Source organism: Lissotriton helveticus, chromosome 1_1, assembly GCF_964261635.1.
Source record: "Lissotriton helveticus chromosome 1_1, aLisHel1.1, whole genome shotgun sequence".
NCBI lineage: Eukaryota > Metazoa > Chordata > Amphibia > Caudata > Salamandridae > Lissotriton > Lissotriton helveticus.
In genome coordinates, this window is record NC_136057.1 from 1,262,086,955 (window position 1) to 1,262,105,713 (window position 18,759).

Here is an 18,759-nt window from a genome sequence, read left to right on the forward strand (position 1 = left end):
CTGGATCACTTATAGTCTCTGTCCCTCGCTGTCTCTCACCTCCTATCTCTTCCTTCTGTCACAGCAATACCAGGCACAGTAGAATACAAATGTAATCTAACTACAGCTTTGGAAATGCTGCGAGCTAAAGGGGCAAACTGATAACTGCAGGGCTTTAAGTGGGCCGGGTCGGTCCGGGTCTGAGCACCGGCAGTTTTTTTTGGGGCCCTCGAAACGGGTCTCTATCGGGCTCTATTTTACCGGCTGGCAAAGGTAGTCCGTTCTTTATTTTTTTTTTCCAGACCCGTTTCGAGGGCCCCAAAAAAAACTGCCGGTGCTCAGACTCTGCCTCTGCTCACTTAAAGCCCTGGCGGTTGCTGCTCGTTTAGAAAAACCTGCTGGGACATTTTGCACTACTGCAGTGAGAGCTCCGTTTCCTCACTCAGTAGTAGTCACGGCATGACGTCCACGGCACGACGTCATGACGTCATGCCAGGTGAGCTTTGTTGGAGGAAGGGAAATCCTTTAAGAGAGCCATTTTCTCTCAGGATTTCCCTTCTCTCCTCTCTTTCCAGTGCAGAAGCAACGTCGTGGTGGTGCCAGCGCGGGACCTTTACCATCGCAGGAGCAACGTCGTGGATGATCAAAAACTGAAGAGGCAGAGGCCCCCAGGCAGCCTGCTCCAGCACGACCTACCCGACCTTCACTTGATGAATTTGCGCCGTGTTTAGAACTGGAGAGGTCGGGGAAATTCGTTTCAGCATTTTTCACCTGTGAAGCCCCATCCTTGATCGGTAAGTGCAGTGGGTTATCCCCACAGTTTGATTATAATAATTTTTTTGTTTCAGCTTGCATAACGTGTAGATTCTAGTCACAAACTTGCATCTTTGTTTTTTATGCGTGTTTTGTTATTGACAGCCAAGTGCCTCCTGGCAAGGGACTGTACTTTGCAACGAATTATTTTGTCACTTTTAGTTAAAAGGGTACGTCGAAAAACTGTACAGTTTTAGTTGGGAGAAAGTCACGGGGGTGGGGGGATTAAAGGGACTGTACAGGTCGTGAGGGCCTGTATCTGCGCTGGAGAGGTGGTGAGGGCCTGTATCTGCGCTGGAGGGGGGGGGGCCTGTGTCTGTGCTGGAGGGGGGGGAGGGCCTGTGTCTGTGCTGGAGGGGTGGGGAGGGCCTGTGTCTGTGCTGGAGGGGTGGGGAGGGCCTGTGTCTGTGCGAGGTGGGGATGGCCTGTGTCTGTGCTGGAGGGGTGGGGAGGGCCTGTGTCTGTGCGAGGTGGCGAGGGCCTGTATCTGTGCTGGAGGGGTGGCGAGCGCCTGTATCTGTGTTGGAGAGGTGGGGAGGGCCTGTGTCTGTGCTGGAGGGGTGGGGAGGGCCTGTGTCTATGCGAGGTGGTGAGGGCATGTGTCTGTACTGGAGGGGTGGCGAGGGCCTGTATCTGTGCTGGAGGGGTGGCGAGGGCCTGTATCTGTGCTGGAGGGGTGGCGAGGGCCTGTATCTGCGCTGGAGGGGTGGGGAGGGCCTGTATCTGTGCTGGAGGGGTGGCGAGGGCCTGTATCTGTGCTGGAGGGGTGGCGAGGGCCTGTATCTGTGCTGGAGGGGTGGCGAGGGCCTGTATCTGTGCTGGAGGGGTGGCGAGGGCCTGTATCTGCGCTGGAGGGGTGGGGAGGGCCTGTATCTGTGCTGGAGGGGTGGCGAGGGCCTGTATCTGTGCTGGAGGGGTGGCGAGGGCCTGTATGGGCCTGTGTCTGTGCTGGAGGGGTGGGGAGGGCCTGTGTCTGTGCTGGAGGGGTGGGGAGGGCCTGTGTCTGTGCGAGGTGGTGAGGGCCTGTATCTGTGCTGGAGGGATGGCGAGGGCCTGTATCTGTGCTGGAGGGGTGGCGAGGGCCTGTATCTGTGTTGGAGAGGTGGGGAGGGCCTGTGTCTGTGCTGGAGAGGTGGGGAGGGCCTGTGTCTGTGCTGGAGAGGTGGGGAGGGCCTGTGTCTGTGCTGGATGGGTGGGGAGGGCCTGTGTCTGTGCTGGATGGGTGGGGAGGGCCTGTGTCTGTGCTGGAGGGGTGGGGAGGGCCTGTGTCTGTGCGAGGTGGTGAGGGCCTGTGTCTGTGCTGGAGGGGTGGGGAGGGCCTGTGTCTGTGCTGGAGGGGTGGGGAGGGCCTGTGTCTGTGCTGGAGGGGTGGGGAGGGCCTGTGTCTGTGCGAGGTGGTGAGGGCCTGTATCTGTGTTGGAGAGGTGGGGAGGGCCTGTGTCTGTGCTGGAGGGGTGGGGAGGGCCTGTGTCTGTGCGAGGTGGTGAGGGCCTGTATCTGTGCTGGAGGGGTGGCGAGGGCCTGTATCTGCGCTGGAGAGGTGGTGAGGGCCTGTATCTGCGCTGGAGGGGTGGGGAGGGCCTGTGTCTGTGCTGGAGGGGTGGGGAGGGCCTGTGTCTGTGCTGGAGGGGTGGGGAGGGCCTGTGTCTGTCAGAGGTGAGTCTGACAGGGACAGTCCACCATTAGAAAAACTTCAACGTGTGCCAGAGAAAGAAATTGTCAAACTCCCTGACTGCTGGAACACTAAACAGTGGTATTACTTTCAGGAGGAATATAAATGGTTGTATCTTAAGCCAGGCAATATTGGATGTTCTTCCTGTAAACGGGCTAAATCAACAGGTCTTTCAGTGCACAATAACACCCAAGGCATGCGCGTAAGTAAAGTGTGGGCAGATGGCGAGGTTGGGCCTTCCGGTGACAGAAAAGCTTTCAGGCAGAAACAGCTCAGGAAGAAGATTATGGAGCATAAGGCGAGCGCTGGTCACTTGGCAGCTGAGGACATTCTTACAGCTCAGCAGAAAAATACATTGGTGGTGGCAGTACACGAATGTAATGCAAAACATATGGAGAGCACATGCAGGGTATTTGACACTGCCTACTACTTGGCAAAAAAAGATCGCCCTTTCACTGACCACCCTGATCTAATTCTCCTTCAGGCAAAGAATAGCAGCGCAATGGGACGTGTTTTGCACAGCAATGTGACTGCAACTGAAATAATAAAACATATTGCATTGGAAATGCAACAAAGATTGGTCTGTTATATCAGACAACACAAACCAAAGATCACAGTATTAATTGATGAGAGCACTTCTATTAGCAATGCTTCTACCTTGATCATCTACCTCCGTGGCATTTTTGGAAATGAAAGTACCCCAGTGACCATCTATTTCGGCCTCCTGGAGCTGGCAGAAACTAATGCTATTGGCGTAAAGACCGCTCTCCTAAGCTACTTTGAAAAAGTTGGACTCACAAAAAGTCTGCTTCATGATATCTTGATTGCGGTATGTACTGATGGAGCAGCAGTTATGTTTGGTAAAAAAGGAGGAGTAGTAGCATTGTTGAAATCAGAATTTCCAAATCTTGTACTGACATGGCACTGTTTGGCTCACAGACTAGAACTTGCTGTGGCAGATACAGTTGATGAGGTTGCAGGGGTCAATCACTTCAAGATTTTCATGGACTCATTGTATGCCACATACAGCATGTCACCAAAAAACCAGAGAGAGCTAAATCTTGCCGCCAGCGAGCTATGTGTACAGCTTCAGAAGATAGGGAAAATGCTTGATACTAGATGGGTAGCATCCAGTTACAGATCTGTGAAAGCTGTTTGGAACTGCTTCCCTGCCTTGTGCAAACATTTTGAGAATGCTTCTAAAGACCCATCCAGACCCATAAGAGACCGGAGTAAGTATGAAGGTCTCTTGAAGAAGCTTACATCCTATTCTTTTATCAGAGATTTGGGGGTAATGTGTGATGCACTTCAAGAGCTCAAAGACTTATCACTCTCCTTACAGAAGAGGGATATTACAATTGTTAATGCCCACAGACTTTTGGTTAGTCAAGTACGCATATTTATAGCAATGAAGGACTCCCCAGGGGAGTTTGCATCGGCGGCTCAGAGAGCAGTGGACGAGGGCAAATTCAAGAATGTTCCTCTTCCCCATGGTAGAAGCAACTCTGTTGCCCTTAATCAAAATCAGTTTTACCAAAGCCTGTCTGTAAATATAAATAAACGATGTGCCCCTGATTCTGAGAAAGAACTTATAGCCAGCTTCAGTGTGCTAGATGCAAGCAACTTGCCTTCTGGTGATGAATGTATTCTTTATGGGGAAACAGATATCCAGAAACTGTGTTCAGAGTTTCAGCTGCCAGTAAGAGATACTATCCAAGCTTTTAGACTTTTCAAAGATTTTGGTGGAAAGAAAACCCCTGAAGCATTAAAAAAGTTAGTCGTTTGCATGGAAACCCTGCCAGCAAGTAATGCGGATTGCGAGAGAGGAATGAACTTAATTGCTTGTCCAACAAGGGCCTCTCTTCTTGTAGAGACCATTTCTTCATGCCTATGGGTAAAACTCAATGGTCCTCCATTTGAAACATTTGATGCAAAGCTGTATGTGAAGAATTGGCTTGCAAAAGGTAGAAGGTCCGCTGAAGAAAATTGTTGTGAGAAACCCCAGCAAAATAATCACACTGAATATCTTCAAGGGTTTTGGGGAATCCTGCAATAGATTTCTAAGTAATATAAATAATTTTTACATGTTTTTTTAAAGTGTTTGGTATTTGTATGGCTTATACCTAATAAATATACTTTTTTGCCTATTTTATTATCCTTTGCTGGATGCAACTTCATGATTTTCTTAAGCACACAATGCTAGTTATCTTGATTTAGACCACGCCCCTACTCGGATAGACCACGCCCTTACTTGGATAGGCCACACCCCTTTATGAGAGTAGCCACGCCCCTTTTAGAGCACCCCCAGGTTTTTTTTCCCCACTTAAAGCCCTGCTGATAAGGAACATCTCAAATGTGAGTGTCACAACCAGCCAATGTGGTCTGCTTTGAACAAGTATAATGGCTACCAATTCAAAATGATTTTTGAATTCGTAAATCTGCCCATTGTACGTTTTCTCACGACAGGTAGTAAGTGCACACTTTAACATTCAGTCATTTACTCTACATCGCCCATAATGTTGCACAATTAGCACATTATGGCAGAATTACCTCCTCACACAGCTAAACTGACTGACTATTAAATACATTTTTAGTTTACATCTATTTGTGTTGGTTGGTTACATTTTTCTGTCCTGCATGATCAGGTTTCAGAGATGTCTGGTCTACATTTCTTCTTAAAATTTAAGAGGTTAAATTATCAGAAATTATGTGAAATTCCCAAAAAGTACACAAAACTATGGGGCAGATTTACAAGCCCCTTGTGCCACTTTTGCGTCTCTTTTCCCATGTTAAAAAGGATGCAAAAGTGGTGCAAAGGGCTTTTAAATCTGCCCCTATATATTTTGATGTGTTATAGGATGTGTTAGCATATTTTGTGCTTACATAAAAAAAAAAAACATTAAACCGTTTTGATTCGGACAACAGATACTTACGGTCAGTTTACATTGTTTATGTGCATCTGTTACAGGATTTTTACCCTACAACAGAGTCACAATTATGTGACGTGTTGTAATGTTGTAATTTTGGGCACGTCCCATAACAAGCATAATGCAGTATGCCACAAAATAAGTGAGATTATAATGTCATAAGCAAAATGCTTCCTTGACCTAGATTTCCATCCAAATATTGAGAACGACACAGATTAAGGTAAAGCAATGCAAAACAAGATGGCCAAAACAATTGTGAATGTTGATTTTTTTTTTTATTAGAGGTAGTGCTAAATTTTAGCAACCACTGTCAGCTAATACAGTCTAAGAGGCGGCATCTATTCATTCCATACACGCCAACAATTAAGAGCAGGAAATAGGGAGCTTAAAAAAAAATAGCAGGGAGAATGTTTCGGGGAAACCGCCTTTACAATGCGCGCTGAGCCACGGGTGCCGATTCCACGAAAGCGGAACAACGCTTGCCTAAACCACGCATGTGCCGATGGGCGGGGAGAGGAACAGGAAGAGAGGGGAAGCTCAGGATGCGGACAAGTAAGCGTGGCTAGATTGGGGGGGGGTGGAGGGGTTGGTTGGTGGTCCATTTTAGTGCTGAGGGTGAATAGGGGCTGAGGTTGGTTCTGTACAGAAAGCATAGTTTTAAGTCTCATGGCAGGGGAGGGAATGGGGTCATTTTAAGGGCTGGGTGTGATCGGTTTTCGATGTCAGGAGTGGGTCAGGTGGTTTTAAGGACAGGGTGGGCCGGTTTTAGGGCTCAGGGGGTGGGGTCGGGGTCGTTTTGAAGTCAGAGTGGGACGGTTTTAGGGCTCAGGGTTGGGAGGGATCAGGGTAGTTTTTTGGCAGGGAGCAGGATTTTAGGGCTCAGGATGAGAGGGTCAGAGTTCAAGGGCTGGGGCAGGTTCAGGAGCTCAGGGCGCGGAGATGGGGCAGTGTTATAGGGAGGGGTCATTTGTTGGGGTCAGGGCAGTTAGTACAGTTGTTTTTTGGCAGGGGACTCAGGGCGGGTGGCTTTAGTATTATTGCAGGGGGTAGGATTTTAAGGCTCAGTGCAGGGTTGTCAGTGTAGTTTTATGGGCTGGGGTGGCATAGATTGCAGGGCTGGGGTATCGGGTGTTAGGGAACAGGGAGGGGGAGCTGGGGTCTGCAATTTACCACGCATATTCCTGAACCTAGATTTTCATGCTGATCAGGAGAACAGCACAGTATTAGGTAAAGCAATGCAAAACAAGATGGCAATAACAATTGCGAAAGTTGATTTCTTTTGTGTAGTGGTAGTGTTAGATTTCAGCAACCATTGACAGGTAATGTAGCCTAAGAGGTGGCATCTATTCTTTCCATACATGCCAACATATTAGAGCAGTCAAGTGAGAGATTTAAATAAATTTTAAAAAATGCGGGGAGAATGTATTTGGCAAACGGCCTGGACAACGGAGGCTGAGCCATGCATGCCGTTTCCATTCAAGCGGAACACTTGCCTCAACCACACATGTACGGATGGGCGGAGAGAGGAACAGGAAAAGAAAGAGAGAGGAAGCTCCGAAAGTGGAAAGGTAAGTGGGGCAAGATTTTAGGGGGAAGTTTTAGGTGTGGGGTCACCTTTAGTGCTCAGGCTGGAAGGGGGCTGGGGGTTGGGGTAGTTTTTGACAGGGAGCAGGGTTTTAGGCCTCAGGGGGAGGGGAAGGGGTCATTTTAAGGGCAGGGCTGGGTCGGTTTTAGGGCTCAGGGTGGGGGGTTGAGTAGTTTGGTAGGGGGAAGGGTCAGAGTAGTATTTGGGGCTAGGGGCAGGTTTTGGGGATCAGAATGGGGGGAAAGGGGCAGGTTTTAGTGGTGGGTTAGTTATAGGGCTCAGGGCAGTTAGGGCGGTCATGTTGTGGCAGGGAGAAGGGTTTGGGGCTCAGGGTGGTGAGGTTGGGGTGGTATTTTTGCAGAGGGCAGTGTTGCAGGGCTCAGGGCGGGTGGATTTGGGTAGTTTTGGGGATGGGGCCAAGTGTTAGGACAAAGGGTAAGGTGCCAGGTTGGTTTTAAGGACTGGGGCAGGGTGGATTGCAGGGCTGGGATATCGGGTGCCAGAACACAGGGCAGGGGTTGGGTCTGCATTTTACCATGCATATTCCTTTAGCAATCATGCTTTTACAACAAAATTTGTGGTAAAGGCATGCGTAGTAAAGATGAGGTGGTTGTCCAGACCAAGAGCTTTAGGCATGCGTGGTTGTATCATACAACCATGTATTTTCCCCATTGACTTTGACTGAATCACAGGCAATTTGTCTGAATTGGTCTATTGGAATGTATGGTGACGATCAGCATTTAAATTTTGGCAGTTTAATAAGATAGCGAAAACATAAAGGGAGTTATGAACTCTTTTTTTATGCGCTATGTAAAACTGCAAGAAATTAAATGTCAAGGCCCGTCTCGCCCTCTAATCACACACTTCAAGAATTAAGGGCAAAGTGGTCTGACTCAGGATATATATTTCCAAGCTCAAGCTGCCTCGTTTCCAGCAAAAAATGATTTGGCAATCCGAATCGAGTTTCTACATGCAGGAATAAAGGAGGCGTGAGACTAGCCATGAAATCGGTAGTCTCCTGCCTGCATCGGGAGGTTTGGCATGGATGTCATTCAGCTTTCAACCCTTTCTTACCTTGCCATTGAGCATTTCTCTCTCCGCTGAGATGAGCCCTCTCTGAATTTGACATGCATACGATGCAATAGATTGTGACATTGTTCCAGTTCTTATGATGAGTGATACAGAAGTGTGTTTTTGAAGGAAGGTTTATTCCATTGCCCAGATGCAGACCATGCAAACAATCCTTCATAAAAGCAACTTATCTAGTGTATTGATCTTGGAATAGGGCATGCCCTACCATGGTCATTAAAGCAAAGCACTAACTCCTAGCTAAAAATCAAACCAGCCACACGTACATTTTATCGAGTTTTTCTAGCATCTTTTTTGCAATCATTTGCTGTGCACTGTGTGGTCACAATCTGTTTGGCATCATACTGCACATATGTGCAGACAAAGAGGGGAGTGAATGCGAGGGAGTGGGTGCGGACAAAAGTGTGTAATTAACCACTGTTCCAGTTAATAAGATTTCAATGCTACTCTTTGGGTGTAAACATAATAAGAACTAAGGGGTCTATTTGGATGGCGGGTGAATCGCCACCGCCCGTCTGGTGGTGGCGATCAGCCCGTCATTTTCCCCCACCCGCCTAACATTTTCCCCAGCCAAATTATGATGGCGGTGGGGACCCCAGCGGACGGAAAGACCGTCCACCGGTTTTCTGCCGGTCGGACAGGCAACCATGCGGAAAAGGGCTTCAATATGGTGGCGGTGTCTGCAAGACACCGCCATCCATATAAGGATGGGCAGTGGTGCAGGGCTTTCCATGGCGGAGACCCCGCCATGGAAAGCCATGCGGAGTTCACTTTCGGGGGCCCATTGCAGGTCCCCAAGAGTTGGTGGGGGATTGGAAGTGCACTTGGGGGTACCCATGGAACCCCCCTCCATTTGCATGCACAATGTTGCCGGCACCGCGCGGTGCCTGCAACTTTGTGCATGCAAATGCACAACATGCATATATTGCATTGTGGCGGGTGCTGCTTACAGCACCGCCTGCCACAATGCAATATATGCGGCGTGGCGTAATAGGTCCCTTACCTTTGTTCTGTCGCCCTGTGTCTTTGTGTTTTAATTTTATGAAGCTATATAGAAGTTTTGACTTTTGCCATTCCTTACTTTAAAGTTCTGTAAGTTGCATGTTTTTATAAAAGAATTTCCAACTTACACATTTTTCAGCAGCTATAGTGGCAATTGCAAATAATTTGAAGTTTGGCAACTTTTGCATTTCAGTGATCATTATGCTGTTTAATAACATACTTAAGTTAATAAATTACCGTTTTGGAGAGAAAAAGTATACTCATTAAAGTGCAATACCTTATCCTGTAGTTTAGTACTACAGCTATTGGCACTTGACATATAGAAATAACTTGTTGATGATGTGGGAACAATGGCAGCAGTGATTTGCCACTATAGGAGGCAAGGTTCAGCAGCTTAACGAAGAACGGACTAGATCGGCATTTTCACAGAGGTGGAGGAAGAACTTTATTTTTTTAAGAGGAGCAGATCTGTTTAACATTTACCAACTGGACAAGCAGATCATATTAGACATTCAGATGAGGCTAAATTAGAGACATGCACAGGTATTCATATTGCTGGATCCCTTTGGAGGAGCTCTTGGCTATTCTGCATTTTTGTGCAAATAGAGTTGACTGCTGTCAAAATTGGTTTCTAAAAACTTCCTTCATTTCTCATGTGGTGGGTGCTATTGGTAACACACACTTGGATGAACACACTAACAGCAATGCGACAAATTCTTCAAACAGAAAAAAACATACTTATTAATGTGCAAATTATTTGTGATGCAGATTTATTGATCAACTTTTGATACACATATTATTCATATTTTGCAGAGAAAAGGCATTCCACCAATCATTATGGGCAGGCAGCAGAAAAGCATGAACATCAGTGACATTGAATACTTAAGTGAAGCTGTGTCCTTGGCTGAAACATGCAATGACCTCTGCATTAATTTACTGTATCATGTTATGGATCCTTGGTGTCCTTCTTGTGGCTTCAAAATGCTGAAGTCCTCGTTAGGAAATACCTGCCTATGCACTCCGTGTTGGTCTGCCTAATATACAATGTGACAACCAAAGCAACTTGCGTTTTTAATGGAGGAACCACTGGTCACAGAAAATGAAACTAGCAATGACAAAGTGAAAGTATAAATAAAACGAGGTACAGAAGGATCTAAAGACTCCAATGTTTATCAGCAACTTTTAGTTTGCAAACATATGTATGTAGTTTGGACTTACCAAACATTCCTGTGTAAGTTTGATTTTCCTTGTATTGTCCCTATTATTGAATGAACAACTGTTTGTGATTAGAATGTTATTAGCAATGTATGTAGTTAGGAAGATGTGTTTTTAATAAATAATTGCTTGTTTTTTAATAGCTTTGTCTTATCAAGGGTTTTTAAAAACTTAAAGAACAGTACAATTCAAACAGAGAAAGTGCCACAATCAGAATAAAGTGCAGGTAAATCTCTGTCATGAGTGTAATATTTTCATACAACAAACATTTCTAAACAACATGTGATGGCCAAAGAATTTCCCTACTTTTTATGTTTCTACTGACATCAGGGCTGGTGGGTTCAGGTACGCAACAACTTGTACACCAGTTTGCAGGAGAAGTGACAATAGGTATTTGATCTATGATGTAAGAGTTGGCTGCTGATAAGACTTCATCAGTATACATCATTTGTAAATCTGCCCATTGTACGTTTTCTCATGACAAGTATTAAGTGCCCATGTTAACATTCAGTCATTTACTCTATATCACTCGTAAAGCTGCACAATTAGCACATTAGAGCAGAATTACCTCGTAATATAGCCAAACAGTCTAACTATTCAATACATTTTAAGTTTACATTTTTTTGTGTTAGTGATATTTTCTGTCCTGCATGATTGGCTTACACTTCAAGAGATGGACTATATTTCTTCTAAAAAGTTAAGAGGTTAAAATAGCAGAAGTTACACGAAATTCTGGAAAAGTACACAATACTATGCAAAATGCCTACTTAGCATTTTACTGTATTATAGATTCTGAGGACATATTTTGTGGCCAAAAAAATTGCTTCATTCGGATAACAGGTACTTACGTTCTGCCTATTCACATTGCTTATGTGCATCTTCGGTGACAGGATTTTTAGCGCAACAGAATCAAATTATGTGATGTATTGTAATGTCCTACTTTTGGGCATTTCACATAATAAGCATAATGCAATATGCCAAAAATTCCATGAAATTATACTGCTGTAAACAAAACGCTTCCTGGATCTACATTTCAGGCAAATAATGAGAAAGCCACAATATTTGGTAAAACAATGCAAAACAAGATGGCAATTGTAAATGTTGATTTATTTTTATTTTTTTGAAGTAGAGGTAATGCTAGGTTTCAGCAATCACTGTCAGGTAATGTCTAAGAGGTACCATGTATTCATTCGATACATGGCAACATTTTAGAGCAGGCAAGTGGGAGATAAAAAAAAAATAGAGGGTAGAATGTATTGAGGAAACAGCCTTTAAAACGCGGGTGGAGCCATGCAGGCCATTTCCATGCAAGAGGAACAATGCTTGCCTAAATTATTTTTTGCAGGGGGCAATGTTTTAGGGCTCACGGCGGGGGATCGGAGTAGTTTTTGGGGCAGGGGCCTAGTATTAGGGCTCTGGGCAGTTTTAAGGGCTGGGGCGGGGTGGATTACAGGGCTGGGGTATCAGTGTTAGGGCACAGTCCAGGGGGGCTTTGGTCTGCAATTTGCCAGGTATTTTCCTGGATCTATACTTTCATCCAGATCATGAGAACAGCACAGTATTGGGTAAAGCAATGCAATACAAGATGGCATAAACAATTGTGAATGTTCTTTGTTTAATGTATCTTTATTTTATTTTGAGTAGAGGTAGTGCTAGATTTCAGAAACCACTGTCAGGAAATGAGGTCCAAGAGGTGCTATCTATACATTCCATGCATGCCAACAATTGTTGAGCAGACAAGTGGCAGCTTTAAAAAAAAAATAGCAGGAAGAATGTATTTTAGAAACGGCCGGTACAACGCGGGCCGAGCTATGCTTGCCATCTCCACACAAGCGTAACAATGCTTGCCTAAACCACGCATCTGCAGATGGACGTAGAGAGGAACACTAAGAGAGAGGAAGCTGCAGATTCAGCCAGGTAAGTGGGGGGGGGATTTAGGGGTGGGGTCAGTTTTATTGGTCATTGTTACGGGGTTGGGGTTGGGTTCGTTTATTGACATGGAGCAGGGTTTTAGGCCTGAGGGGGGGAAGGGAAGGGGCAGTTTTAATTTCAGGACTGGGTCACTTTTAGGTCTCAGAGTGGGAGGAGGGTCAGGTAAATTTTCTGGAAAGGGGCAGGGTTTTAGAGTTCAGGACAGTTAGGGTTGGGTTGTGTTTTTGCAGGAGGCAGAGTTTATGGTTCAGGGTGTGGGGAGTCTGGGTAGTTTTTGGGGCAGGGGTCTGGGTAGTTTTTGGGGCAGGGGCCAAGTATCAGGGCTCAGGGTGAGGTGTAGGACATTTTTTAAGGGCTGGAGCAGGGTGGACTGCACGGCAGGAGCATGAGTTTTACCATGCATATTCCATTAGCAATCATGCTGTTACAACGACATTCGTGGTAAAGGCATGCATGGTAAAGACGAGGTTGTGGTTCAGACCGTGTGGTAAAGATGAGGTTGTGGTTCAGACCGTGTGGTAAAGACAAGGTTGTGGTTCAGACCATGTGCTTTAGACATGCGTGGTTGTATCATATAACCATGTATTTTCCTTATTGACTTAGACTGAAGCAGAGGCAATTTGTCTCATCCAGACTATTGTATGGTGACAGTTTGCATTTAATTTTTTGCAGTTTAATAAAATAGCAAAAAGTTAAACAGAGTTCTAAACTTTTTTCTGCGCTATGCAAAACTGCAAGAAATTAAATTGCAATAATCTTATCCTACAATGACCTTATTCTGCAGTTTAGTTCTACAGCTATTGGCACTTGACATATAGCAATAACTTGCTGATGACGTGGGAAAAATGCCAACAGTCATTTACAACTTGAGGAGGCAGAGTTCAGCAGCTTTCTGAAACAGCCTAGACCAGCATTATCACAGAGAAGTAGGGAGAACTTTATTTTTTGAAGAGGAGCAAATCTGTTTAACATTTAGCAACTGGACAAGCAGATCATATTAGACATTCAGATGAAGGCTAAATTAGAGCAATGCACAAGTATCCATATTGCTTGATCCCCTTGATGGAACTTTTGGCTAGTCTGTATTTCTGCGAAAGTAGCATGTTCGAAGAACTATTAGTATTTCCACTGAATTTTCCAGTTGAACCTTCTGCAGAATAATCAAGCAAGTTCTCAGAGGAATGTTACAAAATGTGGCTTTGATTACCCAAAGACAGGTAGAGTTGACTGCTGTAAAAATTGGTTTCTAAACCCTTCCTTTATTTCCTCATGTGGTAGGTGCTATTGGTAACACACACATATGGATGAACACTCTAAAAGCAAATCAAGAAATCCTTCACAACAGAAAAATGACATACTTTTTAATGTGCAAATCATTTGTGCTGACGATTTATTCAACGACTTTTGCTACACGTGATTTATATCTTATGGAGTAGCAGCATTCCACCAGTCATGATGGGCATTCAGCAGGAGAGCATGAACATGAATGACATTGAAACCTTAAGTGAAGCTGTGTCTTTGTCTGAAACATGTTATGACCTCTGCATTAATTAACTTCATCATGTTATGATCCTTGGTGTCCTTCTTGTGGCTTCAAAGTGCAGAAATCCTTGTTAAGAATTACCTGGCTTTAGACTACAAGTGGCAGTTCCTACCCCTACACTGTATCCACACAACAATGAAGAGGAAAACAAAAGCAGAGCAGTATAAAAATACCACTGTAAAGATGATTGGGCTGGTCGAAAGTCAATTTCGATGTTTGCATGTACGGACCTCATGTACTCCCCATAAAGAATTTGCTGAATCATTGTGTTGTTCTGCCTAATATACAATGTGACAACCAAAGCAACTTGCTGTTATTAGTGGATTAACCACTTGTCAAACATAATTAATCTAGTGATGACTAATTGGAACTATCAATAGAACAAGGGTATTGGGGTAGGTACAGAAGGATCTAAAGACTCCAATGTTTTTCAGTAACTTTTAGTTTGCAAAAATATATATGTAGTTTGAACTTACCAAACACTCATGTGTAAGGTTGATATTCCAATTATTGTCTGTATCATTTTATGAAAAAATGTTTGAGTTTAGAAAGTTAATAGCAATGTATGTTAAGAAGATGTAGTTTTAATAAATATGTGCTTTTTTGCATAGTCGTGTCATATAATAGGTTTGAAAATTCAAGCACAGAAAGTACCACAACCAGAATAAGGTGCAGATAAATCTCTGTCATGAGCATAACATTTTCATAGAATAAACATTTCTAAGCAACATGTAATGGACAAATAATTTCACAACTTTTTATGTTTCGACTGACAACAGGGCTGTGGGGTTCAGGTACAACTTGTACACCAGGTTGAAGGAGAAGTGACAAAAGGTATTTGATCTCTGAACTAAGAGTTGATTGATACTGGGACCTCATCAGCATACATCTTACTGGCCATGCATGCATGGCCGTAGCTTGAGTTTGGCAGCATCCTATTATCAAAGATTGCATAGAATCACAAGGCCTCCTATCGGTTTCCAATAGATGCATATTTACTCCAGTCTTGACTATTCAGTAATTTTTGGTTTTCACTCCTTGTCCTACTCATCTTTTTCTCATCAGTTTAACATGTGAAGTGAAACTTCGGTTCAATTGGGATTGTATCTCTGCCTGTACATGAGCATCACCACAGGGGTTGCTTCTATGACATTGAATGTCAGTACACTCTAATTACATTACGTTTATTTTGCATAAATTAGAACCATAAAAGTAAAGAAACTGCATTTTATCTATACTCTATACTACTATTATAAAGAGAGAACTGTGTCCTTTGAGCCAGGTAAACTCGAAAAGTACACCACCAATCAAAACACCCAAGACATCTTTGAAAGCCTCAGGGCAAGCAGAAGGACATAGGCTATTAAAAATAAAAAATATACGTTGTTTAAAAAATTTAGAAATAAAAATAAAGTAGTCCCTTGAAAGTAGCACCGGCCGCAACGTCTGCGTGATGACATCATTTGCGCTCCCTGGCAACACTTCCTGAAATGGCGGCGAAGATCGCGGCCTGCTGGGAGGACTGCCGCAGCCCTGCTTGCTGCTGGGCGAAGTGGCGGCCTGTGCGGGCGGGGTGCCTGGAGCGGGACCGGCGGCTGAGGTAAGGATCAGGCTCTCCGGGACACGGGCGGGAGGGGGACACGGGCGGGAGGGGGCCGGGCCGGGAGGGGGCAGGATAGGGAGGGGGGCGGGAGGTTGGCCCTGAACAACAGCGGCTGAGGTAAGGCTCAGGCTCCGGGACACAGACAATGTCGTGGCGGGCGGGAGTGCACGCAAGCCTAAAATGCTGCCCCCAGCCCCCTTCTGCCCCAGGCAACGCTGGGGCGGGCTGCTAGTATGTGCATATAAAAGAAATGTCCACACATAGAAAGCGGACAATAGACGTAGAGAAGAGACTATGGTAAACCAAGTGTTAAAAGGGCCCCGGGGCTCCGTTAAGGGTAACGCTACAAAATAGCCAATATACATAGCAATAAAGCGGGAAAACGAAGGAGAAAAAATTGAAAATAATGAATTAAAAATAATAATAATGTCTATTGTCCGCTTTCTATGTCACACCCCTTGCTCCAATAACACTCCTTCTCCTTTGCGCGTCACGCTTCACGCCGACATTCGTTTCCGAGTGTGGTTACTCGAATGCTTGGGTAAGAATTTGCTCACGTGAGGTCCTTCCTTGTATATTTTTCTGTCGTTTACATTAAGAGCACAAATCGGGTGTGTCTTTGGTGATTCTGAATTGTCCTTGAGAAACTTTATTATTTGCCGTTCTTACATGCACTTTTTTACCGCTCGTTTTTATAATGTCTGTGATTCACCTCACTTCACCTTCAGTTTAGACTTTTGTAGTCACTTAGATACACGTTTTGATATCCCCTATCTCACTATATTTCACCTCCTTTCGCTTTTATGTGAATGTATCACATCACATTTTTTTCCAGTCACTTTTCATTTAGTTGAGGGTAAGTCCCCTTCCTGATACAGTGTTGGTTTCCCTTACAGATAAACTTGTACTCCCCTGATGAAGAGACATTCCGTCTCGAAATGCATTGGGATTTTGGCATTTTGTAACGTTTGCAACGTTCGTGATGGATTTAAAATCAATATTTTCTATCTGAGCCAGTATGATTATAATACATGACTTTTTCGAATAATTTAAAAAAAATTTGATGAACGTATTGGACTTTTGAATCAGACTAATTTCGATAAAAATATTAGAGGACCATTTTACCTCTCCAGGAGCACTTTCAGGATTCAGTGTGGACATTTTCCACACTTCTCCAATTCTAGTTTTCATTCCAAGAGTCCCTTACCAGCCAGAAGGGACCATCCCTGAAGTGCCCAGAAATGTACTAAAATTTCATTTAGGATTACCTTTTTTTGAACTTGATTACAACAAGGTGTGCCACACCATCTCTAATTTTTTTTCATATAAAAGAAATGACAGCAAATCCCTATCATTAAATGTCCCAGGATGGTCATGAAATCAGACAATCAACAAACATCAAGATTGACCCTAACCGTGGCAGCAGTGCATAAAAAGCATCCAACAGTGTAAGAGGTCAAAGGAGTGATAGCATCTGACAGAATAAATAAACAGGTCTCCAAGCCTTTAAAACTGCCATTTCTAATCAGAAAAAAACACAAACCTATGGTGGGCAAATCTAAAGTAAGTACAAAATAAAGTAAAGTGCATTAGCATTTGAGATGAGCTAGAATCATAGAGACCTAAGGCCTAATATCCTAAAATACTGATTGTGAAAAATGGTTCCAAATTGTGCACAGGCTTTTTCCGACCACTTGGGCTTTGTGCAATGCACCTTAAGTACCAATGGGTAACATTGCAAAATCTCCAGTGTCAGGTGGTTGAAGACCAACCTGCTTAATGATTTAATGCATGTTTGCATTGCTGAGGAGCGGTGCCTCATTATGTGGCAGTGCCTGAACATGGGCATCGCCACAAGGTGCTTCTATGTCACTGAATGTCAGTTCATTTTAATTACATTAAGTTAATTTTGCATAAATTAGAACCATAGAACAAAAGCAAGAAAAGAAAAACAGCATACTTAAGGCCTCATATCATAAAAGACTGATTGTGAAAAATAGTTGCAAATTGCGCACTGACTTTTTCCAACCATTCAGTAGTTGTGCAATGCACCCCAGGTACTAATAGGTCACATTGCAAAATCACCAGTCGCAGGTGATTGCCGAATGACCCGCATAAAGAATATTAGTTCGGCAGGTCACTATGTGTGACCCTCAGGGATTAGCTATAAACACAGGGAGGTGGCCCACAAGGAGCAGCAGATCAGCATCCCTGTGTTTGCATTCACAAATTGGATTTATTTTAACCAGACCATGTTCCTAAAAAGAATCTGTGCTACAATTTAAAAAAACATTTTTTTAATTTGCTTTCACATCAGAGAAAGCACGCTGTGGTCCAAGGGACCACTGCCTGCTCCACCTAGGTTTACCTAGCTTGCAAATTAGTTACTATTTGCTTTGAGATGTTGATAACTGATCAATGGACTCATAAGCCAATAATACATATAATTGCAAGTTGCAATTAATACTTATTGTGATTTTGAGAATTAGGAAAATGGCTTTGTTCTCTGTACAAGGCAGCATACTAAGGGGGTGATTAGGGTGGCGAGTGACTTACGTCCGCCCACCACCCTAGCGGTAACGGGACCGTCCGCCTGCCATGAGGCGGTCCCGCCACCCCAATTATGATGCCACCGCCACTGTGGGAGTCGCATAAGGCATTTTAACATTGCGGTGGGTGCTGCTGGCTGCAGCACCCGCCGCAATGATAAAATGCCATGTTGTGCATTGCCATGCACAACGTGGCAGGCAAAGCGCAGTCACTGCCACCTTGAGCATTGCACCCCCACACCACCCTGGGGGACCACAACGGGCCCCCAAAGCTAATCCCGCCAGCATTTCCATGGCAGTATCGCCACCATGGAAAGGCATTAAAGTCCACAGATCATGATATGGATGGCGGTGCCTAGTAGGCACCGCCACCATATATGTGCCCATGCTCCGCCCGCCCGGCAATCGTAACGATTGCCGACCGGCGGAAAAGCGGCAGACTGACTTTCTATCTGCCGCGTTACCCACCGCGTTGTAATCTGGCGGTGGGTACATCAGGTTACGATGGCGGGTGGATCGCCGGGCCGGCGGTTGCAATCCGCCCATCATCGTAATCAACCCTTAAATGTGTTTCTGTTTTCTTTTTAGGTGCCAGCTGAGACAAGATTCTAACAAAAATGGTTAAACAATGCTTGTGCCCATCTCAGGAATGGCAGGCAAGACAATTAGCAGAGAGGGCCACACTTTGAAGATGTAATAGCAGATACAAGGTCAGCAACAATATCTCCAATATGGACAAGACATAATATCCTTCATGGTCTGTTTCCTAAAGATGTTAAATACCTTCTTCTAAGGGTGACTTGGAAATATCTACCTTAATGCTCTTGTGCAAAATGCAGGTCTCACTATA

General features: G+C 44.6%; 1 protein-coding gene across 1 annotated transcript; it reads left to right on the plus strand.

Annotated features, from left to right (window-relative positions):
• The first annotated feature begins 438 nt into the window (after positions 1-438).
• Positions 439-4,520, plus strand: LOC144763815 (E3 SUMO-protein ligase KIAA1586-like). Its single transcript, XM_078649779.1, has 2 exons — positions 439-475; positions 2,500-4,520. The coding sequence occupies exons 1-2, from the start codon at positions 439-441 to the stop codon at positions 4,518-4,520; spliced, it is 2,058 nt and encodes a 685-aa protein (XP_078505905.1).
• The last annotated feature ends 14,239 nt before the right edge of the window (positions 4,521-18,759 follow it).